The sequence below is a fragment of the Vulpes vulpes genome, chromosome 1 (genome assembly GCF_048418805.1).
Source record: "Vulpes vulpes isolate BD-2025 chromosome 1, VulVul3, whole genome shotgun sequence".
In the NCBI taxonomy this organism is placed as follows: Eukaryota; Metazoa; Chordata; class Mammalia; order Carnivora; family Canidae; genus Vulpes; species Vulpes vulpes.
The window spans coordinates 68294761-68321579 of record NC_132780.1 but is presented as its reverse complement, the minus strand read 5'-3'; the positions used below and the strand labels follow the sequence as shown (position 1 = coordinate 68321579).

At 44.8% G+C, this 26819-nt stretch overlaps 1 protein-coding gene across 2 annotated transcripts in view; it reads right to left on the bottom strand.

The window, feature by feature from the left end:
* C1H6orf118 (chromosome 1 C6orf118 homolog) overlaps window positions 1–22664 on the bottom strand; it is a 31538-nt gene extending 8874 nt beyond the window's left edge. Inside the window, exons 1-6 of one of the 2 annotated variants that reach the window (XM_072766476.1) lie at window positions 22448–22664; window positions 12361–13034; window positions 11408–11530; window positions 10556–10615; window positions 4946–5070; window positions 2380–2438 (exon numbers count right to left, since the gene is read on the bottom strand). In XM_072766476.1, the coding sequence (XP_072622577.1) occupies window positions 2380–2438; window positions 4946–5070; window positions 10556–10615; window positions 11408–11530; window positions 12361–13034; window positions 22448–22466 (1060 nt within the window). In that variant the 5' untranslated portion in view covers window positions 22467–22664. Of the gene's footprint in view, window positions 1–2379; window positions 2439–4945; window positions 5071–10555; window positions 10616–11407; window positions 11531–12360; window positions 13035–19360; window positions 19432–22447 lie in introns of those variants that run through there. The other variant, XM_026015974.2, reaches the window with a different exon arrangement.
* Between the last annotated feature and the right edge of the window lie 4155 nt (window positions 22665–26819).

Here is a 26819-nt window from a genome sequence, read left to right as displayed (position 1 = left end):
CTCCTATATGAGAAAACTTTAGGAAAAGAATGAAGGAGGATGGACACAAGCCACCAGATTTCTTCAATAGCAGAAACAGCTAGAACCAACTATTAAGAAACATTTACTACAGTTCTAGAAATTAGTAACATCCTCTTATTATTTTTTATCCCTACCATTTTATCCTGTTAGTAGATAACAATGAAGCCCTTGAATTTAAAAGAAAAATGGGACAAATACCATATGATTCCATTCATAAATGGAATCTCACAAAAAAAAAAAAAGAAACAACAATAACAAAAAAGCAGAATCAGACCTACAACTACAGAAAACAAACTGATGGTCGCCAGAGGGAAGGAGGTGGAGGGATGGGACAAAATGAGTGAATGGGCCTCCAGCTACAGAATAAGTAAGTCCTAGGAATGAAAAGCATACGGATTACGATCAATGATACTGTAATAGTGATGGCCTAGGACAGGTGGTAGCTACCCTTATGGTGAGTATTGCATCAGGCATAAATTTGTCAAATCACCAAGTTGTACACCTGAAATTAATGTAACTTTGTGTGTCATTTATACTCAAATTTAAAAAAAAGAAAAGAAAAAATGGTGAGCCTGTGTTAGGAGACAGCAAAGAAACAGGAAACAATGAGCTACAGTGCCATCCATGACTTTTCAGTAAGAGGAACCCAAGAATAAGCGATGTGGGTGTAGGAGAAAGATGGACACAACCACCCTGTAAGCCCTGAGAAGGGGTCAGAAGACAAGCACTGGGCCAGCTCAGGACAAAGGAGAGGCCAGGACTCAGGCCATAAGAAACCCTTGGAAGATGACCAGCAGGTAGAGCACACAGGTGATGCTTGCAGGAAGGAAAGAAGTGACAGAAGGAAGCAAAAGGGGATGCCTGTGTGGTTCAGCAGTTTAGCACCTGCCTGCCTTCGGCCCAGGGCATGAATCATCCTGGAGTCCCAGGATCGGATCCCAAATCGGGTTCCCTGCAGGGAGCTGCTTCTCCCTCTACCTATATCTCTGCCTCTCTCTTTCTCTGTGTCTCTCATGAATAAATAAAATCTTTTTAAAAGAAGAAGAAGAAGGAAGCAAAGGGCCCCAGCAAGAACCTTTGAGGCCAAGTTCTGCTAAGAACTTAAAACAGGTTAGATCTGTGAGTATATCCTAAATGCTGCTGAGAGTGGGGGCAGGGGGTAGTGATTCTAGCCTGAGTTAGTATTAACAAACTTGGAGGAAAAACAGCATTTGGCTGAATCATTGCATTAACAGTATAGATCTTTAAGCAGTATAGTATCTTTAAGCAAGATACTTAACTGACCTTATTTTGGTTACTTACTCATATTCTAAATTGTGTATCTAATTTTAAAATAATTTAATATTTAGCTATTGCATAAGTATTCATAAATGTACTGTATTTTGCACAAGCAACAATGATGAGAAAGAGGAATGGGCAGTACCACTTTTCTGAGCCAGGCTCCCTGATCCTACTTTCCATGGATTCTTAAATATCATCCTCATAGCATACCTGAGAGGGAAGTATCATCATTATCCCAACTTAACAGGCAGGCAGCTGAGACTAACAGTTGAAATAATGAAGCTGGCAGTCTGGGTGAACCACCAGCCAACTGGCCTGCCAGGGAGACACGTCCACCTCTGGCAGCCTGCCACCATCAGCACACCATAGGAGTGGGGCTGAACCAGACAGAGGATGTGTCAGTGAGACAGAGGACATCACAAACCTGGACAGCCTAGGAAACTTCTTTGAACTGGGAAAAGAGATGCAAAGATTCTGGAATCCAGAATGGATTGTCTTCATTGCTGTTACCCAGGAAACCTCACGAGGCCACAGCTCTTCAATCTCTAGTCCAGTCCCATGTGGAGCACTGAGTAGTGTCCACAGCGCCCTCATGGGAACTGTCCCCATATTTTTCTCATTTGATCAATTTCTTAAAATCTATTCCAAATGTGGTGATCAAAACTTGACATAATTCTTTCTACATGAGGTCTTGACTGAATTCAATGTTCCACTAAAATCCACAAACATCTTAGAGGAGAATGAAGTCATGTACATGTTGTATCTCATTCCAGAGAAACTGAAAAAACCGAAGGGGCTCAAAGCAAACTAGAGTAATAATCTCCATGCTGACAGGATCTATTGAAGAGATGAACTGTTTCCTGCACCTTTAAAGTATTTCATTTAAACCACTTCAGATTAAATGAAAACTTGCTGTATTCCTAAAGAATTTGATGGAAAAAATATAAATGAATACAATTTAACAAGATCTCTGAAAGAAATCCTTTCAAACAAATAATAGCAGGATGCCATAAATCATAGACGAAGACATCAAGATTCTTCATCCAGAGGTCAGAAAAACATCACACAATTACTTGCCTGACTTTTCCTTAGCAGATTGCAACAATGTGTGCTCCATCTCTAGTTCACTTCTGAGTCTACAGTTTGGCAATAAAAAAAAAAAAAAACAGTAAAATATCAGAATTCCATTTATACCTTTCTTCTTCTGTCTAGTTTACTCCACAAGTCTTTCTTAAAAATTAAGGAATAAAAAGTGATCTCAGTTTCTATCAAAAAAGGTAATTTGAAACTCTATATAAAGTGAAAGCCTAAATCAGTCCAATTAAACAAACAAAAGAATACTTTCTTACTGAGATTGCATAAACCACTAGTTGAAGAAGCTGGTTAACATAAAATAAATGATTTCCTATAGTGTTTATGGATATTATTTTGTTACTTGAATTTCTACAAAGCAAGGAGGCAAAGAAACTAGCATTTACACTCTGAGATGAACAACAGATGAGGGCAGTAGAGGCATATCACTGGGCTAGAATGCAGACTACACTACACACCTTATGATTTCTCCCCAGAAATACAATTCACAAACCCTACTGTTTACACTAAAAATAAAATATAAGAAATTTTTTAAAGGGAAATGAAAACATTTGTAGTCTGTATTCTCTCCCTAGTAAAAACAAACAAACAAACAAACAAAAAACTAAATTGGTATGCTTGGGTGGCTCAGTGGTTGAGCATCTGCCTTCTGCTCAGGGCATGATCCTGGGGTCTCGGGATCGAGTCCCTCATCGAGCTCCCTGTGAAGAGCCTGCTTCTCTCTCTGCCTCTGTCTCTGCCTCTCTCTGTGTGTCTCTCATGAATAAATAAAATCTTTAAAAAAAAAAAAAGCTCAACTAAGTCAATTGTCCTACTTCTAATACATTTAGAGGGGTAACAAAAAGGGGAGTCTAATATGCACTGCTCATACAGAGAAATCCTGTGATTTGGTTAAAAACATCAATGCCACAAATGAGTCAATGCTACCTGTCTATAGGGGCCTCATGATTAAATAGCTTCATATACATTAGCTCATTTTATCAGAGATGAAAAGAAACAGTAAAGTATTATGACCCCCAATTTTAATAAATTAAGATTAAATGAATTAATAATAATGGCAGCAGCCTTATCAATATGTAGATTCAGGGCATTTAGTTTTCAGAAATGTTAAATGTTTTATAGTTTTAAATATTATGTTCTATTCCATTGCTTTTTCTTCTTCTTCTGAGACTTTAATTATGTGTAAATTGGATCTTCTTTTCCTGTCTTCCACTTCAACCAGTTTTTCTCCAACTATTTTATTCTTTTTTGTTATCTTATTTTCATTTTCTGACTTGTTTATCTCTAATGCTCCTTATTGTGTCATCACTCATGACTATCCCTCCTGGAACATGTCATAATTTCATCTGTATCTAAGACATAATTTTGACTTTTTCAACTATCTTTCCTCAGTGATCAAATCTTGCTTCACATCTTCCTTTTTATTGAGTTGATAGCTGTGCTTAGTGTTTACATTTCTAACTCAAGGTCATTTTCATAGCTAGAAACACTCTTTTGAGAATATTTAATTAAGTTTAGAGTGCTGGGGTACAGTTTACTTCTCCTAAATAGCTAAATTGTGTGGGTCTTCATTTTATACTGTATATATATATATATATATATATATATATATATATATATACAGTTGTTTGTGCAGAGATCATTTGCACCTCTGCATTTTTTTGTGGGTAGGGAGAGTAGGTTGAGTAGTGTGTGAGGATCCTAAATCAAGATGACTTATTTTTTGTCATAATAGCAAAGTATGTTTTTTTGTTGTTGTTTTAGGGCGTTTTATTTTGATTTTTTATTAGATAACTTTTTTTGGAGGAAAGAACAGTAGTGGAAGGGTCATCTGCTCTTCAATTTTCTTCTTTTATGGGATTCTAAATTCCCTTCCCTTGTATCTTTCTCCCTTCAATGCACAATTCTAAAGTATGCTGATAACTTCCTTTTAAACCTCTTCCCACCATATCATTATTACTTCAGCATTGGTTCCTTGCTTCCATGCTCACTGGCATTTGATGTGTATTTTTCTATTTTCAAACATTTTGAAGTTTGGATGCTTTTTGTCTTCCACTTATATTGAAGGCATGGTTTTGTTTTTTGGTTTTTGTTTCATGTTTTGTTTTCTTGATGATATTTTGAGTATGTTGGCTTTGCTTCAATATTTGTTTAAATCCTCTATAAAACATATGCCCTATCATCTTGTGATTTCATCTGAAAGTCTGAACAGAAAAGTTAAAAGTTTTTTAAGTTAAAAAAAATAATAAGACCATTCATGAAAGGTGTCTTGACATTGCAGCAGTCACCTATCAGTAGGTCCCCAGGGAACCACCAAAGATGACATTCCTTCAGAAACCATCCCAACCCACCTTCCCCCGCTACAGACACCAGATTTCATTGAATTTCTCAGTCACAGATATGATGGCTAGTGAGACAGGAAAGATGATATGGTATTAGTAAGGGCAGCATGCCGCACCCAACAATGCATAAAAAATGTTGTCACATGATCCTGATATATTGTAAAATAGTATAATCCCAACATAAATCCAATCATATTGTTAACTCTCACTTGTCATTATGCTCCAGGGCTTCTTTGGTGGCTGTCACAATTGCCCTCAGCTCCTCCCTGGCCTGGTTGACATCTGCTGTCTTCACGGAACTCCTCTCTAGCCCCTTGGCATTAGCTAGCAAAGTCTAGGAAAGACAAGGTCATAATGGGTAAGACACACACAGGAAGGATGAACATCTTCCTTTTTTGCTATTATAGTGTATCTAAGATATCCTGAGTCTAAATAGAAATTATAGGTAAAATGGGCAAATCGAAGGATGAAAGGGAGGGGGAAAATATTGAAGGAGGGACAACTATGTCATGTAAAGATTTGGGTAGAATATTGTTTTTAAATTTTTAAGACTTTATTTTCTTAAGAAAATTAAAAAGTCGTAGGGGTTTCACTATGGGTTTGTGTAGGGAAAAAGAAATGCTGAATAAAGTGCTCCAAGTATACCATCATAAGCACCACAATTATTTCTAAATTGGTGAGAAAACATTTAATTTTATTATTCTACATGGATATAAAGCAATGCTAGATTCAAATGTAGAGACACAAAGATCTGTGCTTTATTAGGTGATGGGCTGCCAGATTTCCAGAAACAGAAAGAAGGATCTGATGCCCTGCTGGCCAGGGCACTTTTCATGCTGATTATTTGATCAGGATAAAGACATGTATGTTCTTTTTGGACTGAACCTCAAAAACTAAGGAACACCAGGTAGACCCCCAACTGGAGCCTTTGCTTATTCCTATCAAACAAAAACTTACTTTTCTGCGGCATGAAAAGCTCAGAACAAGGAAACTTTGCACATGTATATATACGTTTGCATTAAGGAGTAAATCAGAGATGAGGAAGATGGCAATGGAGTAGGAGGGCCCCAGGCTCACCTCATCCCTCAAATAAAACTAGCTAATTATCAAATCCCTAAATACCCCAGAAACTGACCTGAAGGCTGGAAAAACAACTAAAGGTAGACAAGAGTCCACATTGAGGAAGGTAGTGATATGGAGACATGATTTGAGAGAGAAACGGATGGTGGCCAATGTGGTGGGGAGGGAGCCACAGTCACAAAGAAGGGTGAGAGCAGAACAGCACATAAGTGATCCCACACAGGGAACACAAATCCCCATATCCATTGGCTTAGAAAACAAGAGGGGCTGAATGTCCTGAGTTCTTGCAACTAGTGGGATGTAAAGCCTAGAGTTTTAAGGGTCAGTGTGCTTGCCTCAGGGAGACCCCCCGAAGACATTGAGGCTGCTTTAAGAGGGAAGGCAGGGCAAACAGTTCACGGACATACAGCTTGGAAACAGAAATCTGAAGAGCACCTGGTGCACACAGTGGGGAGGCTATTTGCTCCTTTTGGAGTGTGTCCCAGAAAGGAAGCATTCACAGAGAGATCTCTCTGAGAACAAAGGAACTGGCAGGTACTATTTCCTTTGCCAGTACTCAGCACAAGCACAGGACCACTTGCAGGAACCAGTGCAGCCTGGACACTCACTACCTAACTTGCTTACACAAAGCACTGCCCCAGCCCCCCATGCTTCATGGAACCCAATCTCCCAGCCACATCTGCATCAGTCCTAGAGCAGTGGGCCCCTTCCCCCAGAGGAATGGCCCAAATGTTGACCAACACCACATCTCCCAACCTGGAAGTTTTGCAGGGTCTAGGTTCCAGCAGTGGTGGTGACAGGTCTCATTTCACAAGCAGAGCAAACCTAGTTAAAGTTTACCACTTTCAGGCCAGGGACCAAACACCATCTACAATAGGCCATGAAAGCCTCTGCAGACAAGCAGCCTAAAGGATAAAGTGGCTAGGACAAAACAGCAGAGTGGATGCAGCACTCATTGGAGACACTGTCTGAAGTGCCAGGCCCTGGGGGACAAGTGACACTACACTGCGTGGCACTACAGGACCTCTTCTTCATAAGGCTGTTTACCTCAAGAACAAGTAGACATAGCTGACTTTCCTAACACAGAGAAACAGGCACAGAGATTTAGACAAAATGAGAAGATAAATTAATTTGTCCCAAATGAAAGAACAGGACAAGGCCACAGCCGGAGAGCTAAGTGAAACAGATATAAAGAACATGACTGATGGAGTATATAAAGTAATCATCATAAAGATACTCACTGGCCTTGAAAAAAGAATAGAAGATATTGGTGAGACCCTTAACACAGGAATAAGGAATAACATAGCAGAGATAAAGGGTTCAATGAATGAAATGAGAAACACACTTGATGGAATGAACACCAGGCTGGAAAAAGCAGAGGAATGAATTAATGACCTAGAAGACAGAGTAATGGGAAGTAATTAAGCTGAACAAAAGAGAGTAAAAAGAATTATGCAAAACAGGAATAGGCTTAGGGAATGCAGTGACTCCATCAAACTTAGTAATATTCATATCATAGAGATCCCAGAAGGAAGAGAGAGAGAACAAGGGACAAAAAATTTATTTGAAGAAATAATAGCTGAAAAGTTCCCTAATCTGGAGAAGGAAACTTCCACGTCCAGTAGGCACAGAGAACCTCCAACAAAATTAAAAAAAAAATTAAAAAGCAGATCCACATCAAGACATATTGTAATTAAAATGGACAAAATGTAGTGATAAAGAAAAAATTTTTTAAAGCAGCAATACAAAAGTAGACAATTACATACAAGGGAAACCTCATAAGGCTATCAGCAGATTTTTCAGCAGAAACCTGGCAAGCCAGAAAGAAGTGGCATGAGTTAAAGTGCTGAATGGGGAAAATCTGCAGCTGAGAATACTCTATCCAGCAAGGCTATTATTCAGAATAGAAGGAGAGATAAAGAGTTTCCCAGACAGACAAAAACTAAAGAAGTTCATAACTACTAAACCAGCCCTATAAGAAATATTAAAGGGGACACTTAGAGTGGAAAAAAAGACCAAAAGTGACAGTATGAAAATAGGAAGCTAAAAACAGTAAAAATGAATATTTCTGTAAAAAATAAATCAAGAAACTCACAAAATAAAAGGATGTAAAATATGATACCATATACCTAAAATGTGCAGAGGAGAGGAGTAAAGAATGGGTTCAAACTTAAACAGCCATCAACTTAATATAGACTCCTATAATATAGACTCCTATATAATATATATAGGTATGTATATGTTATATACATACCTAATGGTAACCACAAATCAAAAACCAATAATAGATACAAAGAATAAAGAAATCCAAATATATCACTAAGAAAACCAACAAACCATGAAAGAAAAAAGGATCCAAGAAAAACTTCAGAAACAAAGACAAAATAAGTAACAAAATGACAATAAATACAAATCTATTAAAATTACTTTGAATATAAGTAGATTAAATGCTCCAATCAAAAGGCACAGGATGACAGAATGGATTAAAAAACCAAGACCCATTTGTCTTCTGCCTACAGAAGACTCATCTTAGAACTAAAGACACCTGCAGATTGAAAGTGAGGGGATGGAGAAACATTTACCATGCAAATAAATGTGAAAATAAAGCTGGAGTAGCAATATTTATATCAGATAAAATAGATTTTATTTTTTTTTAAGATTTTATTTATTCATGAGAGAGAGAGAGAGAGGCAGAGAGATAGGCAGAGGGAGAAGCAGGCTCCCTGTGGGGAGACAAATATGGGACTCGATCCCAGGACCCTGGGATCATGACCTGAGCCAAACCACTGAGCCACCCAGGCATCCCAGACAAATAGATTTTAAAACAAAGACTGGAACAAAAGACAAAGAAGGACACTATATAGTAACAAAGGGGACAATCCAATAAGAAGATATGTTATAAATATTTATGTGTCCAACATGGAAGCATGCAAATACATAAAGCAGTTAATAATAAACATGAAGAAACTAATTGATAGTAATACAACAATAGTAGGGGACTTTAACACCCCATTTATATCAATGGACAGATAATTCAATCAGACAATCAACAAGGAAACAATGGCATTGAATGACGCATTCGTCCAGGTGGATTTAACAGATACATTTAATACATCCCATCCTAAAACATCAGAATACACATTCTTCCCAGGTGTAGAACATTCTCCAGGATAGATCATACTGGGCTACAAAACAAATATTACAAATTCAAAAAGATCAAAGTCATACTACGCAGTTTTTCCAACCACAATGCTATGAAATGAGAATCAACCACAAGAAAAAAATCCAGAAAAACTACAAATATATGGAGGTTGAACAACCTGCTCTAAACAATGAATAGATTAACTAAGAAATCAAAGATGACATCCAAAAGTACACAAAAACAAATGAAAATGAAAACACAGTGGCCCAAACCTCTGTGTCTCCATTCAAATTCCCCTCTTCTTCTAAGGCCACCAGTCACTGGATTAGGATTCTCCCACTCCACTGACCTCGTCCTCATTTGATTATATTTGCATAGACCCCATTTCCCAGTAAGATCACTCTCACAGCTTCCAGATAGACACAATGTTTTGGAGGACATTATTCATCTCAGCACAGCTGCCTCTTCAGGAAAATGCAAGGAAGGTGTGCAATCCTGGCCACTGCGAGGCACCAATGAGATGTGGTACACACACACACACACACACACACACACACACGCACACACAGAGTTTGGTAGCTAATGTTCAATAAAAGACAGCTTAAAAATAGTATTGGAAACTCTATTTTGAGATATTTATGGAACATTTTCTGAGTTTTGTATTGTTGTCATAACAAATTGCCACAAATTTTGTGGCTTAGCACAAACTTATCATCTCTATTGTGTAGAGCAGGAGTCTGGGTTAGCTCTGTTGGGTCCGGTTCAGATCTCACTGGGCTGAAATCAAGGTGCTGGTGGGGTTACCTTCCTTTCTCAAGGCTCTGAGGCAGAATATCCTCCAGAATCACTCAGGTTGTTGGCAGGACCCACTTCCTTGTGGTTGTAGGACTGAGGTCCTGTCCTTGCTGGCTGTCAACTCCTGGAGGCCTCTCTCTAGTCCCTGCATGTGGACCCTCCATCCCAGAGCTCCCAACAGCCATGGAATCCTCCTCTCACTCAGAATATTTCTGAATCTCCTCCCACCACTTCTTCCTTCTGATGCCAGCCAGAGAAGGTTCTCTGCACATGATTAGGTTGGGCCGACCCAGGTAATTCGGGATAATCTTCCTATTTTTAGGTCTGTAGTCTGCCTGTCCCAGACATCTAAGTGTCAATATCCAGTGAGAAGCGGGAAATATGTATAATTTGGAACCTACAGGAAACACCAGGGTGACATACAGAGAGCTGGGAGTCATCATTGTAAAGTATGCAAATGTATCTCATAACCACGGAGAGAGGAAGGAAAGAGAGGGTTAATGCTGAGTAAAACAGTCATGTGAGGGCTTGGTTACAGAAGGATCAGCCAGGGAGATCACTGACAATGGGTGGTCAGAGACATTGGCAAAACACAGGAAATGTGTGTTTCCACCCCAACATCACTCTCACTGTGGGTAGAAGGTAAATTCTTTACCCACAGTGTCCTTCAACTGGCATAAAGGTATTCTAGGATGGAGGCACAAATGGGGCTTCTTGGATTCAGAATGCTTTCTACTTCTCTTGAAATATGAAGAAGTAAAGAAATAGGCTTTATTTAGACACCTGTAGGATCAGCTGTTACCTCATACTGTGATGGGGATGTGGACTGCAGAAGTATCGCCATGTAGAGTTCATATTCATCCTGTACAAAAAAAAAAAAAAAAATCCATTGAAAATGTGTTATAACACTAAAATGTAAGTTTATTTGCAGCTATAAACAATATAGAGGTTAAGGATGTCAGTTTAGATGATTTCCAAAACTCTAAAATTTTCCTTCAATCTATAAACCAATATACCAAATAAAGTGTATACAATCTCACCAACTTTGAAGCACATTTGAGTATTAACTATTGATCACATCAGAATAGTATCACAAAATACCTTGACACACATACAACATGTGATCTCCTGCCATACAGATGCTCTGTGGATTTGGGTCCTGTTGACCTGCCAGAGATGAGCTCTCTAGGGACAGGGATGTTCTCTGGAGAACAGGCAGCTGTACGACTGCTCATAAGTATTCATTATCTTTAGGACTTAGGCAATAGTAAGATCTGGAAGCAACCTCATTTCAAATCAGCTTTGATATGAAGGTAACTTTCATCATGAAATCACAGCAAATGTGTAATTCCATTATAATTTATATGAAATTATTAGGCATAATTATGATAGTTTATGTTATACATGTACAACTTAGAAAGCTTTAGTGAGGGAAAATGGGCTTAAGGAGTGAGCTCGCTGGTGGTTTATTCACAAGGCCCATTTCTGATTTCCGTGGCTATAAGCACATTACTTTGAGTCTGTGAGTGATTTTCCTCATCTGTAGAATGGAGGCCATGATAATTGGTAGAATTTCTATGAAAACTGCAATCCTTTGTGCAGAACATCATGTATGCCCCTCAATTGCTATGTAGGAAATAAACATTTTTATTACCTTAATTTCTTTCAAGATATCACCAAATATCAAAGAACTATTGCAAATGTCTTCAAAGACTTCTCTGAAGACGTGCAGTCTGTTGAATTGCTGAGGGTCGCATACACATACTTTCTGGAGCTCCTGGTTGTAAAACAAAACCAGTCATTTCAGAATGTCTTAATTTTCCTTTCCAAATAGCTCCTCAGGTGAAGGAATGAGAATTTCCACAAGGCTTTCTATCAGAGGGTCCAGCTCCCACCACCCCAGAGTTGGGGCTGGGCAGAGCCAGGCACCAAACCATGGTGCCTCTGATTCCCTCCCAGAAGTGCTGAGAAGGTCCAATAGCATAGTTGTTGAAGGCACATTGGTCTATGTTTTCTTTATTCACTCCATTATGCCCTGTACTCAAGGATTCACTGTGCCCACAATGTCCCCATGGTCTTCCTCTTTCCATTAGTCCTCTCAGGTAGTCCTCTCAGGTAATCCTGCATTCTCATTGTCACATCCGAGGTCCTTCTTTACAACTAATAGCCCCCAGGAGTTCACCAAAGTGCCTCCCATCACATTCACCACCTTTCACAGACATGGGTGACTAAAGGCAGACTATACTTACATTACCTAACCATCTACTCCCACCTCACTCTCCCTCCCATGCTTTCATAGTGAGTTAGGCAAACTTTTTCTCAGATGTGTCTGCTAATCCATGAACATTTTATTTACCACAGCTGCCAGCTGGCATCTGACACTCTCCCTATGAAGTCACTTCCAACTGACCTGTTTCCAGACTTAGACTTCTTTTCTCTCTCCCTGTTATCAACTACATGATGTCAGATGTTCTCAGCAACTGGTAGGTACACTATATTCTACCTGGAAATGTAAATGAGGTGCCTGAATGTAGATCTCCATCCATAGCATTTAGACACCTGAACCACAGCAGTATGCCCATAGTACTGCAAAATCAACCTCCTTACCTGTTCCAACTTTTTTTCATGGCATGTTGCGACCTTGCTCCCAGTGAAATCGTTCTTCATGAGATCTTGCTTTGCAAGAACTTCCTTTTGGAAACACAGGAACTTCTTATACTTGTCTGCCTTCGTTATGCCAGCTAAGTAGGAGCTGACATACTGGTATTCATCCTTGTGTTGGGGAGACATCACACACTGACGGCTGGACTCCACTGTTCTGTACTTGAGAACCTTCATCTCTGGCAATCTCAACTCTTCTCTCCTCCGCAGTTCAGGAGAAGCCTCTTTTCTTGGAGGCTTTCTTGGGGTCAAGTCCTCTTCTGAAGTGTGGGAAATATGCTCCAGGGGGTTCAAATACCTGAATAGTGGTGTAGCCTGGGCATCTTTTGGAGTCAGAGCTGTATTAATGGTAAAGTAAGCCAAAGCATCTTTCATCTTTGCAATCTTCTTATCACATGGTTTTTCTACTTTGAAGATTTTTTCCCCTTTTGGTCTACTGGCATTGGGCCAGTGATTCAGGATTGTCTCAGGAGGCCTGTAGAGCTTATTGGGATTCAAGTGCCCAGAGGTGTAGAGATAGATGTCATCTCTGTGATCTTTCTGAACTTTGTTCAAAAGTTTCGTTAGATTGCATAAAGTCCTAACGCCTTGCACCTCACAGTGCTTCCACTTCAGGTAAACTGGTCAGAAAAGATAATAAGATTATTAAATATTAGTTCCACAATAAGACAGCTATGTGCATTTGCTGAGCTGGTATATCCTATTCCCACAGGAGGAGCCAACAGACACAAACAGGAAAACAGCGCACAGGCCAGGCCCAACTGCAAACAGGGGGCTTCTAGATGCACATAATGTGCAGTTCTGATCAGGTTGCCCATGACCCTGCAGGGACACCTGCCTGCTCAGTCCATAGAGCTGCAACTCTTGATCTTGGGTTTGTAGGTTCAAACCCCATGTTGGGTGTGGAAATAACTTAATAATAAAATCTTTAAAAAAGAATATTTTTAAAGGAAGGAAGGAAGGAAGGAAGGAAGGAAGGAAGGAAGGAAGGAAGGAAGGAAGTCCAAGGCCTTGCAAAGCCAGGAGGGAGGATGGGGTTTTTGATTCGATACAAGGTTTTTTACAAAGAGTTCTGAAAGGAAAAGTTTAACAGTCTAATTACAATTCATAATGATGGCATTTAGAGACAGCCACCCCTAGGAAATGAAGACAGGTATTTTTCTTTCTCTCTTAATATTGAAATGTGTCAGTAAAACCCTCAGTGACTACTGAGCCAGTCACCCCTTCTCTTCCCCTCCCCACTTGCAGGAGGATAAGGAGCCACAGAGTAAAACCTATGGGTAAGTTGATGGGGACCCCAGATTCTTCCACAAAGGGCCTGGCTTCCCATATGTCCCAGTGGGAAGGCTCCATTTGGGCCTACAGTCCAGTACATGAAACAATAAGCTGGCTTTTCGAGTCAGTTTCCTAACCATGTGATCTCAAAGAGCTTACATATCTCTCTGAATCATACTTTCTTCCACCACAAGACCAGGATAATCATCCTACTCAAAAGGATTGATTGATAGCTAAATGGAATTGCATTTGGCAAAGAATCACATGGTGTGGAACAGCTACTCCATAAATGGTATCTGTCTTTAGTGAAGGAGTATAGTACAGGGAACACCTTATGAAATGCTTCTAGTAGAACATGAGTTGGCCCAGACTTCAACGTGAGGAAAGGAGATTTCTTTCTGGCCAGGCACTATGAGAGCCCTAGAGTTGCTAGCCTATGCCTGACCTTCCCCAAAAACCCCGGAAGAAAAAAAACAAACAGATCTTCTGTCCTCTGGTGTCACCTGAGCTAGGAAGGGCACAGGCAACAAAGTGGTACGGCAGGCCCTGCAGAGCCCTGGAAGGCCCATTCTGAACCCCCACAGACCAGGCACTACCTGTGTCCATCCAAAACCCTGTTGCATCCTCTGGTCCTCACATGATTCCATCTGTAACTGGTTTTGTCCCCATTTTGTAAAAGGGAAGCTGAGAGGGAGTGATGTGACCCACTCAGGTCCAGAAACCTAATAAGTGGCAGAACTGATTCCTAAATACAACATTTTTATCCAAACTGCTGGATCATCTCTTTCATTCCACAGGTGCCCAAGCAATGCAGGGAAGGACCTTCTAGGACCCACACCACATCCAAACCTATCTCCCTGACCAATCCATGCCTGAAATAATGATAATAAATTAGGACACATTATTTCCTTTGTTTTCGCCTAAGAAAAGAAATAAAGAACCAGAGGGGCATCTGGGCATCTGACTTCAGCTCAGGTCATGATCTCAGGGTCCTGGTTGGAGCCCTGTATCTGGCTGCTGGATCAGCAGGGAGTCTGCTTCTCCTTCTCTCTCTGCCTCTCCCCCCTGGCTTGTGCTCTCTCTCTCATAAATAAAATATTTTTTAAAAAGAGAGAGATAAAGGCCCAGAGAATATGAAGAAGTGGGACAGCTTCTATTACTGTGTAACAAATTATCACAAACCAAGTAGCTTCAAACCCATGTATTGGCTGACAGTTCTAGTGGTCTGAACTTCGGCCTGAAGGGGTTGCATTCTCCACTCAGGACATTACCACATGGATACTAAAATGTGGGCCTGCTTGAGGTCTTGGAAGCTTTGGGAAGAAACCTGCTTCCAGGCTTATTCCTGTTGCTGACAGAATCCAGTTCCTGTGGTTGTAGGACTGAGGTCCCCACTTTTTGGTTGGCTGTTGATGGGGGTCACCCTAAGCTCCTAGTGGCTGCCCTCAACCCTGAACACATACCCCCCTACCTTGACTCCCCTTTACATACTTCTCAAGCCCCTTATCTCTGGCCCCCTCCTCTAGGACCAGCTTCATGTGATTAAGTCAGGTCCACCCAACATGCTACCTGTCCTGAGGTCACTGGTGCTGTGGGACACAACACAATCACAGAGCACTCTCTTTTCATGCTCAAAGTGTTGGGGACTATGCCAAATATATACCAGAAGTCAGGGAAATGAGCCTTCTCATCTCAGGGATGTTGCCTAGCCCAGAGCATTGTCCCATGAAAAGACAAATGAACCTCTCCCATCTGTGTGGTCAGATATTAGCACAAATACTTCCAACAGTAGGATTCCGGAGAATTTATCCTTATAGATTAGCTTATTCCTTCAAAGAAACCACTTACAAAATGTTAAAATATTAGAACAATTTTCAAGACAATTAATCATAATTCATCAAGGGTATAAACACTTAAGGCACTAAACACACACCATATTTGTGAGGCTTCTCAGGAGGACAGAACCAGTAGGATAGAGAGAGAATACATAAAGAGATTTGTTTTAAGGAAATAGTTCACATGATTATGCTGTCTGGCAAGTCCAAAACCTCACGGTAGGCCAGGATGCTGGATACCCACTTCATGCCGAAGGCTTTCTGCTAGAGAATTCCCTGTTGCTCTGGGGAGGTCAGTTTTTATTCTATTAAGGCCTTCAACAGATTAGATGAAGCCCACCCATATTTCAGAGAGCAATCTGCTTTACTCAAAGTCTACTGATATAAATGTTAATTTCACCCAAGAAACATCCTCAACAGAAATATCCAGAATGAAATGTGACCAAATATCTGGGCATCGTGGCCTAGCTAAGTTGACACCTAAAATTCACCATGACGCACATTATTCCAACTCTCTTTAAAAAGTGGGAGAAGGAGGCAGCTCCGTGGTTGTGTTATCCTTTGTTTATTCCCAAAAAGGATTTGAAACTACCAGAAATTTAGCAAAAATCATTTTCCTACTTAGAATATTTTTCCTTAGGTTGCAACAAAACTTGCTTCACCAGATTCAGAGAATCTGGATTCCATTTCTCTCTGGCAAGTTCTTACAATATGTACCCAGGATCCCATACTGGCAATAAATATTTAATTATTTTTCTACCTGAAAACATTATTTGCTATTGGCATAGACTACCATCTCAAACTGACAGAAAAAGAACAGAAATGGTTGAAATAATTCATTGCAAAATGTGGTTGTTCACAAAGCAATCAGGAAACAAAGTTGCTTTAGGTAAAACCAAGCTAATTTTGAATAGCTACGGATAAGACACAGTAAGAAGTTTTTTGGACTAGGCTTAACTTAATAAATATTTCAAACACTAGTATTTGAGATTTTTGAACACAGGGTGTTGTTTTTGGTGGTTCATCTTTTCCAGGACCGAAGCAGGAGATCTGTAATGTCACAATTATTACAAGTCACTTCTCTCTGTGATCTGATCTTGGGGAACCTCGGAATCCCACAGACATCTTGTTGGGCTAGCTCCCTCACCCCCACACTTAAGTCAGCAAACATCCCTGTGGTATGTGTTCGATGCAAGAATTCAGAGGGGACCCTGATCTCAGTCCAGCGAGTCCCTAGCAGGACCCAGACTCCTGCCCTACACAATGGAGATGACAAATTTGGTTTGCTTTAAGTCACTAAATCGGTGTTAATCTGTTAGAGCAGCAGAAGAAAACAAATACAGCATGTGCAACGTAGGCTCCCTCGTCCCCAGACCGTGATGGTGAGGACGGCGAGGGGCGGGCTAGCGGCCAGCAGGAGTGGCAGGAAAATCGCTTCATAGACTTGACAAGTCAGGGAGAGCAAGACTCCATGAGAGAGGTCAGGGGGCCACCCACAGCACTCTGCTGCCCCCACCAGGGACCCCAAATGGAACAATGTGGTGATACCTCCCAACTTTATAGAGGAGAGGCTTCAGTTTCTTTACCTCATATTAAAGAAAAACTAACCTCCAAAGGCTGGAAGACTGTAAAAGTGTTACCGACACCTGCTGCATAGCCAGCGTGCAGGTGCCTGGATTATTTGTTAGGGATTTACCTGGCAACTAATTTTTCCTCCTACTTTTTAATATATAGAATCCAGACTTATTAAGAAATACCGAAATAAGACAAGACGCTTTTTTGTTTCCAACGATCACATTGTACTTTGTGCATAGGACATGCGGTCGCCTCACCATTTGAATCTCATAGGGCAATTCCTAAAAGTTAAGTACCATGAACACAAATGCTGCGAGGCAAAAATGGGCTCAGAGGTTTTGTGTACATGTGTACACAGCCGAACTGTGGAAGGAGCCTCGGTGACCACGTCTGGAAACACCCACCACCTCCACAGCCCATTACCCAAACACCACTCGCACATAGAGAAAGGAGTATTCTGTGCAAAACTGTAAATTACTGGACAACATGCATGGACCTCCTGGTGCATGGGAAGCCAACATACCTGAAAGCAGAAAGGAACTTTCAAAGTGCTAAAATAGAGTGGCTGCACCAGTTCACATTCCCACCAACAGTGCAAGAGGGTTCCCTTTTCTCCGCATCCTCTCCAACATTTGTGGTTTCCTGCCTTGTTAATTTTCCCCATTCTCACTGCTGTGAGGTGGTGTCTCATTGTGGTTTTGATTTGTATTTCCCTGATGGCCAGTGATGTGGAGCATTTTCTCATGTGCTGTGTGGAGATTCCTCAGAGTTAAAAATAGATCTGCCCTACGACCCAGCAATTGCATTGCTGGGGTTTTACCCCAAAGATACAGATGCAGTGAAACAGCAGGACACCTGCTCCCCGATGTTTCTAGCAGCAATGTCCACAATAGCCGAACTGTGGAAGGAGCCTCGGTGTCCATTGAAAGATGAATGGATAAAGAAGCTGTGGTCTCTGTATACAATGGAATATTCCTCAGCCATTAGAAACGACAAATACCCACCATTAGCTTTGATGTGGATGGAACAGGAGGGTATTATGCTGAGTGAAATAAGTCAATCGGAGAAGGACAAACATTATATGTTCTCATTCATTTGGGGAATATAAAAAATAGTGAAAGGGAATAAAGTGGAAAGGAGAAAAAATGAGTGGGAAATATCAGAAGGGGAGACAGAACATGAGAGACTCCTAACTCTGGGAAACGAACTAGGGGTGATGGAAACGGAGGTGGGCGGGGGTGGGGGTGACTGGATGACGGGCACTGTTGGGGGCACTTGATGGGATGAGCACTGGGTGTTATTCTATATGTTGGCAAATTGAACACCAATAAAAAATAAATTAAAAAAAAACACAAAGTGCTAAAATAGCATGACTAGAAATTCAATTAGCCACCTGCCCAGAGACCCAACTGACATTATCATTTGGAGTCTTTATAAAAAGTGGGTTTTCAGGAACACAACCAGTAAGTTGAGTAACTGCGGGAGGAACAGAAGACATGGTGGGGAATCCACAGGGGCGGAGTGCCATCACCACCGTCACCTGGCAGGGGGGGAAACAGCCCGCTAGGGTTTAGGTCAGGTCCAGTGGCCAGTGGTCAGTGGGTCAGTGGGTCAGCGCGTGCCGGCGGCCGGGCTCTCACCTGCCCACTAACCAACGCTCGCACTGCTGTGTGAAATGCATTTGCAGGGAATACACTTTCCTTTGGGATAGGCTGTAATTCAGACAATATTGCTCAATCCAGGAAGCTTTCTCTCAACTAGAATTCATCTGAACCACCAATCCCGTTTTCAGGCCGCAGTGTGGTGGGCAAGCGACGGCTTGGGGGTCCAAGGAGCTGGGTGCACTCCCCTCACCTCCCGTTCCTAAAATCCCAACAGTAACCCTCACCTTCCCGGGCGGCTGCCCGGTGGCTGGCGGGGTGCGGCTTTTTGAAAAGAACACTCGGAACAGCGTCTCGGAATCTCCCCCTTCCCCCCTCCTCCTCCCAGGGGACACACACCCATGCACAAGCACAGACACACGTGCGCGCACACGGCCAGTGCACACACGCGCGCGTGCACATGACCTTGTTCCTTTGAGTGTGACTCTTGGGTGTTCAGAGGAGGCACCGCGCCCCAGACGCAGTCCTGCACCCCGGTGCCCCGGGGCTGAGGAGCAGACACCCAAAAAGGTCTTCATTTTCCGCACCAGGTTCGGAGGAGTTGGGGTCCTGGGCAATTGCCCTGGGGCTGCAAACCCGCCGCGCTCAGCGCGCACTTACACTCGGGCGCTGAACCCCCGGCCATGGTCTCCCCGACCCAGCTCCGCGCCGACGCCGCAGTTACTGCGGAGACCGACAAACATTCGAAGCCCCTCCCCCGCGGGGGTGTTCCCGGGTTGCCAGGCAACGCCCCCAGCCCCGCCCCCGCCCCACCCCGCCCCACCCTCCACCCCGCCCCCAGCCCCGCCCTCCCCTGTCTGCCTCCTCCAGCAGGGAGTCCTAGGCTTCCTGGCTAGTTTTACTTTTTTTTTTTTTTTAATAATAAATTTATTTTTTATTGGTGTTCAATTTGCCAACATACAGAATAACACCCAGTGCTCATCCGGTCAAGTGCCCCCCTCAGTGCCCGCCAACCAGTCACCCCCACCCCCCGCCCTCCTCCCCTTCCACCACCCCTAGTTCGTTTCCCAGAGTTAGGAGTCTTCATGTTCTGGCTCCCTTTCTGATATTTCCTACCCATTTCTTCTCCCTTTCCCTCTATTCCCTTTCTCTATTATTTATATTCCCCAAATGAATGAGACCATATAATGTTTGTCCTTCTCCGATTGGCTTATTTCACTCAGCACTTTTTATGATTTGAGAAACAACAAAATACCCTTGTACTCTAATACTTTACCAAAGCCTGGGGAGAAAAAAAAAAAGGCAACCTGTCTCTGGCTGGACATCTTTAAAGAGACATGCAGGTGGCACAATGCACGACTCACACAACTGTACCTGGTGTTCTAGCACATAGTGGGTGCCAGTCACTAAATCCTCATTTAGTTATTACTGTGTTATTATCCATGACTTTCCTAGGAGGGAACCGAGATCATGTGAGGTAAAATAACTTGGCCACGATGAGTGAGTTAGCAGAGTAGAAGAATGTAAATGCACATCTGTTTGCAGTCTGTGCTCTTTCCTCAGGCTATGCCATGTGTCAAGGGAAGTAAAGCTAAAAATCCCTCAGTTTCCTATCTTTGGAGATTGTAATTCTATTTAAATTTCCTCCAGCCAGGGAGGATTCGAGTGCCTCACATGGTGGCTACTCCTCTCACAGGTGACTCTGGGCACCCCTCGCTGCTGACCGACTCAGGGAGGAAGTGATGACAAGGCCAGACAGGTGTGTGTGAAAAAACTGGGCACACAATCTTCTTCCATCTCCACTTGATGCTGGTCACTTTGTAGGTGAACGTTTTGGAAACCATGAAGTCGCCCTGAGTCTCGCATTACTCAGACGGCTCAGTAATTAGAAGCATTTGGATATGGCCTGAGAAAAAAAGGAACAGAAGTGTTCCCTGATTTTCTCTCTCCAATATCCAGTCTTTAGGCCTCTGACCACAGCCAGAAGTGTTGACAGGAAAATGCCCACATTGTGTTGAGGATGTCATTGATCCAGGACGCGGAAAAGTGGTCCCCACATTCCACTAATCATCAATTAGGGTCAGATGTGTGGCAGTCCAGGTTTCTGTATTACCAACTACTAGAGATGAAACAATAAGCCTTCCTGCTCCAACCTGTGTAGTGATTTGGTGGCAGGCAGGCAGGTGACAGAGTTTTCCCCTCTCTCCTTCCACAGATGGGCTGAGGGGACAGGGCTCCCTGGCCTTGGGAGCCGCAGCCATGGGAAGTGTGGGCCCCAGGACCAGGGGACACCTCCAAGTCTCAGCCCACTCCGCCCTCACGCCAATCAATGGCACGACAATGGATTTGACTCCCTCTACGTAGAATTAGGGATCCAAGAGAAAACAAAGTATTTATTGCCGGGACCTAAATTTCTCCCAAGTCATCCCTTAGGGTAGGACGCATTTATAGTTCCATTCAGCAGGGCCTCCTTCCCTGCACCGCAGGGAGTCCACGGTCAAATCACTACCAAACGTTAAAACCCACCGCAGGACTCCCAGGGCAAATATCTCAGCAAAGTGTTTGAGGCAGAAAGATATTATTATCTGTGAAATGAACCGATCTGCCAAAAAGAGCAGCTCTTCCTCGAGGCCAGATTTCTAGGTAGGAATCTCACCTGCCCGCAAGCACGCAGTGCTCACAAGGCCACCTGCGCGCACTGGTGGCTTCGTCTTCGGCTATTTTGTTCTTCGGCTCTAGGTGGCGCCGGAACACCCCGTAACACCCCCGGGCGCCCATCCCCGCCAGTGGGCCGGTCCACGCACATCCTTTCCTCCCGCCAGGATTCCACGGGAAAACAGGAAGTACTGTTTGCTCTCTGCCACTTTGCTCGGGATGCAGAAACGCACGATTTCTTCCCTGCTCTAAAGATGCTCAGTCGGAAGGAAACCAAGCACTTTAGGGCAAGACTCGCGGGGGAGTTGGGGGTGGGGTGGGGAGGGGAAGCAGGTGGAGACAGGTGCAAAGTGGCGCAGAGGAAGGGTGGCTGGGGGTGGGGTGGGGGGCTCAGGAAGGGCCCCACGTTCAGGGTGCCCGCCAGAGCCGGCCGCAGGAGGGGGGAGTCTCCAGTGAGCTCACCACAACCAACGCGTTGCAAGCGTCACTGGCCAAAATTACGTTGCCGCCTTCCCAGCTATTAGGATTGATCGTGTACAAAGAGAGTGGACAACGTTTTAAGCACCTTCGTGCTTTGTCAGCTCCGGAGGGAAACCGAGTGACCCGCTTAGGGAAAAGTGCAGGCCGACCGTGAGCCGAGGTGTTCCAGCCGCCGACCGCTGCGGATGCGCACCCGGCGGGCCCGGAGCGGAGGTCTGGGGGGCCCTGCAGACCGCAAGGAGCTCGTCGGGAATTTCAGACACGCCCACGGAGACCACGTGTTTCCATTTCAGGACCAGAACTCTGCGCTGCCCCCTGTAGACCGTGCGCGAGTCAAGATGTGCGCTTCCAGCCCCATTCGCATCACACCCCATATTCTCCTCCTGCGTCCTGTCCTGGCGCAGTAGAAGCAAAGTCTCCACCCCCCAAAGCCCCCCACCCCACCCCTTGCCCTCCTGCTTTTCAACGGGCGCACCCACCGGGAAGCCTGTGCCCCCGCCCCCGCCCCCCGCCGCAGCTCTTCTTTCCCTCGCCATCCATCCAGTGGCACATCTCCCTGAAAACAAACGTGCTCTTGTTTTTCCAATCTTAAAAATAGATAAAAAACAAAACCTTTGCTTTGACTCTGCATCCCTCTATGGCATCTGCCCGACTCCGCAGATCCTGGTCCGAGACGCAAACAGGGCCCGGGCAGGTGTGTGCAGGTGCGCAGGGCCCGGGCAGGTGTGCGCAGGTGGGTGACTGCCCGCAGCTCTGCGCGCCCCTCGGGCAGGTGGAGGCTCTGCGGCCACGCCCGTGTCGGCCGCAAGGGGCGCTGCCCCCACGCCTCTCAAACCCTCTGTGTAGCCCGGATTTTGCCCTAAAGGTGCTTTTCTGCAATATAACTTTAAGTGGCATTTGAGGACAGAATAACTGCGAGACCCACGAAGGTTGAGCATTGGATGAAGAAAATGGTGTAGAAAGAACACAATTTCCCCAGAAGGGCCCCCATGGCTCTTCCCACCTACGTCCTCCACGAGCCTCCTCCAGAGAGTAAAACAAGCCTTCACATCCCCACAGTTGGACGCAAAACCACATTTCTTGACTTCTAGACTGCCATTTGCTACTTGTCTAAAACTGTCTCAATGTTTCATCAAAATATTTTCTTCAAGCGTGAAAACTGCTACTTTGGGTCAGGTTGTTTCATTAAAAACAATGAAAATATCTTTGATGTAATGGCTTTTCACCTAACACCAAGGTTTTCCAGAAGAATCTAAGCCATTGACGGATAAGTGGGTAATGAAAATCCGCCTTGCTCATGCCCCCTCCTCAAGCCTCTAGTTTCTCTCCCCACAAGCTAACACACCTCATTTCTTACTTAGCGCCCAGGGGGTAGGCCACCCACAGACCAGGCCATATACCTACCTGGTCCTCCCCACACACTTTGGCTTTCCCAGAGAAAGGCGATGGCCCGCCACTCACCAGTCCCTGCACCTGGAGCCTTTCTCTTAGAAAAACATCTTGGAACCCATTCCACACCAGTACCTAAAGAGCCTGACTTTTTAAATAGCTGTATTGGGTTTAATTTTTATGTTTTAAAAACAGACAACTGACCCACATTTATACTGTTTCCACTCTTTTGTATTAAACTCCTGTGCCTGTCTTTGGGTCATTTCTTAGGTGTGAGAATATGCAGGTCAACCTGGCTCACAGTCAAAGGGCTTGTGACCTGAGGCTGTGCTGATGCACCCAGTACCTCCCTTGGTGAGGGCGATGTGGGATGGGAGAGGACAGTCGAGGAAGTTTTCTTGAGATGCTTTTGGTGCAAAAAAAGGTGTTTTTACTAAAGCACAGGGAGGGGATCCATGGGCAGGAAGAGCTGAACCAGGATTGTGAGGAGTGACAGATTATACACTGTAGTTTATAATTTATGATCTACATTTACAAACTATAAATACAAATTTATTTCTGTATTTTCATGTATTCCTATATTTATATTTATAATTCATTAGTGGGGGTTAGGGAGAGCCTAAGTCTCTAAGGACTTTAGAGGCAAGGCTTCCAGGACCTTGAGGAGCTGGCATTTACTGTCATCTAGTAGAACATTAGTCTTGAGACCCTTCGGAGGTAAGGGCCACAGGTTTGAAAGATGATCATTCCCAGGGATCTTGGGGCTGGGGTGGTGTTTATGGTCATTAGAGGGAAGTAACACCATCAGGAAAGAAGCCCTAGTGGTAAAACATTAAAGGAAGTCCTTTTAGGGAGTGGTAGGAGCGGGACCATTGCTGGCTCAGGCATCCTGCCTGGACACCGTGTGAGCCACAGCAAACCCAGCTGTGTTCCTCTGTCTCCCTCAAGGGCGCCCGTCCCTACTTCCTCACCCCCAACATGTGGCATCAATCCGTACGTTATTACACCCCTGATCTTTGCGAACAAGAAGTTGCAAATGAGTTGTTGGTAGAGGGAAAATCCACAATTAAACCGTGTCAGAAATAAAGGAGATGTAGTAATTTTTAAAAGCAGCGGCAGGATTACTATTTTAGGTAGAGGATCAGAGAGGCCTCTCCATGTGTCCTGTAGCTGCTGTGACAATTTAGTTTAGTAGCTTAAAACCAAACAAATTTATCATCCTGGGGTTCCATGGTTCAGAAATTCCAGACGGGTCTCCCCAGATAGAATCCATGTGTCTGCAGGACCGAGTTCCTCCTGAAGGCTCCAGGACTGACCTGCTCCCCTGCCTTTCCTGGGCTGGAGGCACCCACATTCTGGGGCTCCCGGCCCCTTCCTCTCCCCTCAAAACCAGTGATGAGCAACAGCTGCTTTAGTCTTTCCGAGTCACAGATGCTCTTGAGCCTCCCTGTCCCACGTCTCGGGAGGACCCTGAGGACTCTCTCCCTCCCCCAGAGTCCAGTCCACCTGCTGAGGGAGCAGGAGACGAGGTGAGGACAGAACAGAAGCTGACATCCTGCAAACACCTACCACCCCTCGCAGGTGGGTTGTAGGGTGTTCCTCAGGTGCTCTGGGCTGCCCTAAAGCTAAGGGAAGGAAAACCTTAGTTCACTTGGAGAGAACAGTCCTGCAAGACAGGAGTCCCCCTCAGTAACTTACAAGAGCCAAGCATGTTTATCCATAGCCTCACTTCCAGAAGGAATGTAGATAAAATCAAAGTCCTTATGCAGCCCATTGGCAGATACTTGAAGCTACCAACTGTCTTCATGTTAACGCCTCCCTAGAGGGAAAAACAACCTTAACCTGATGACGGCAAGGCCTCCAGTATCCTTAGCCTATGAAAGTCCTTTGGAAACCTCCCTTTTCCTGACCACCTCCCCCCCAGCTCCCCAGTATATGAGCCAACCTTCACTGTCCCGGGGCAGCAGCTCTTCCTGCCCCCAGGTCCTGTGCCCAGGCTGTCATAAAACCACTGTTTTGCACCAAAGACATGTCAACTTGGTCGTGGGCTCTGGACTCACCTAGGTTCCAAAATTGCATCACACCTCTGCCTCAATTTCCCCCTCTCCCTTAACCTGGTGTATCCACCTGCCCTGGACATCAGGCCAGGGACCTTTTTGGAGACCACTAGTCTGCCAACCACATGCCCCCAGAGGGAGAGGCCACCAAGGAAGAGACTGCTGCTTCGGGGCCCATCCAGAGGTGACACAGGGGACCCGCTGGCTACGGCTACCTCACAGGGGACTACAGACCGTCGCGGTCCCCGGCTTTGTTGAGTTCTGTTTGAGAGTTGAGCTTGCCTAAGGCCCAGGGCCAGGGGACTAGGGAGGCTGAGCCTGCACAGAAGGGGGGCACTGGAGCCTTCGGGTCCGGCCCCAAGAGGCACCTGTTGGCATCAGCAAAGGGGAGCAGTGGCAGAAATTCCCTGTCCCTGCCAACAAGGGAACTCAAGCCAGCCGGCTCCGCCCTGCAGCTTGCCAGGCGTTTCCCAGGAGTTTCCTGGCGTTCTGATGGGGATGCAATTCCAGAGAAAACTCCACATAAAAGTGAGCCGCGAGCTCCCAGTGGGATGATGTGGAAGCGGCAACTTTGAGGCACAAAACCCTTTCCAGGGTGGCTTTTTCCAGAAGCTGGAGACCCTGGATGATGGCCTTTTAATTTCCCTGGGTTAAGTCAGGAGCAAGCGCTTGGCCCACAGGGGTGTGGCCGGCCCGGCCCCCACCCACCTGCCAAAGACAGGGGAGGGGGCGGGGTGCCCAGGGCCCTGTACTCCCAGCACCGCTTGTGCTGCCCGGCACCTCCTGTTTCTCATCCTCACCTGCATTGCTCATATTTTCATTGGAAACAGAGTTGCTCGCACTAATCACAATGCTGAGAGCAATTGTCTTGGTCCCTGAACGCAAACATAGGCAGGTGTGGCGGGCACACCTCCCTGGAGGTGTTGGTGTGATCGCCCCTCGACAGGTCTTGATACGGGCCACGCGCTTTCCTTCACGTTTCCAAGAGCAGATGCTTCCTTAGGAGGCAGCTGTGGCAGCCGTGCAAGTTCGCATGCGGAGAAAAGGTGGGGGGGGGGGGGGGGGTTTCGTGTTCTCTTTCCAAAGGGTGTTTTCCTGGTTACATTGCAGCCAAAGGCTTCTTCGCCTTGGGTGGGGGGAGGAACACTGTGACTGCAGAGAGAGATCAAGCCAGAGTGGAAGTCACTCTAAGAAGAGAAGGTGTGTGAGCGAAGCAGAGGGAAGAGGGGGCCTGGTGGCAGCCGAGCCCAGCACCCCCCACTGCCCACCTCCCCTCTCCCTGCTCCCCCCCGCCTTGCTACCCCCCTGTTGCCCCTCCCACAGGCCCGCCTCTGCCCCCACCCTAGGCTCCCGCTGCTCCCCACCAGCACCCCCCTCAGCTGCCCCCACCCCCTGCAGTGTGCACCTGCTGTCTCCCCTTGCCGCCCAGCCCGCCCAGCCCGCAGAGACGCAGGCTGTCCTCGCCTCACTCGCTGCTCCACTTCTCAGAATAGGTGGAGAAGAGTTCAGTCAGCACCCAGAGGATGTGGAGAATTTTT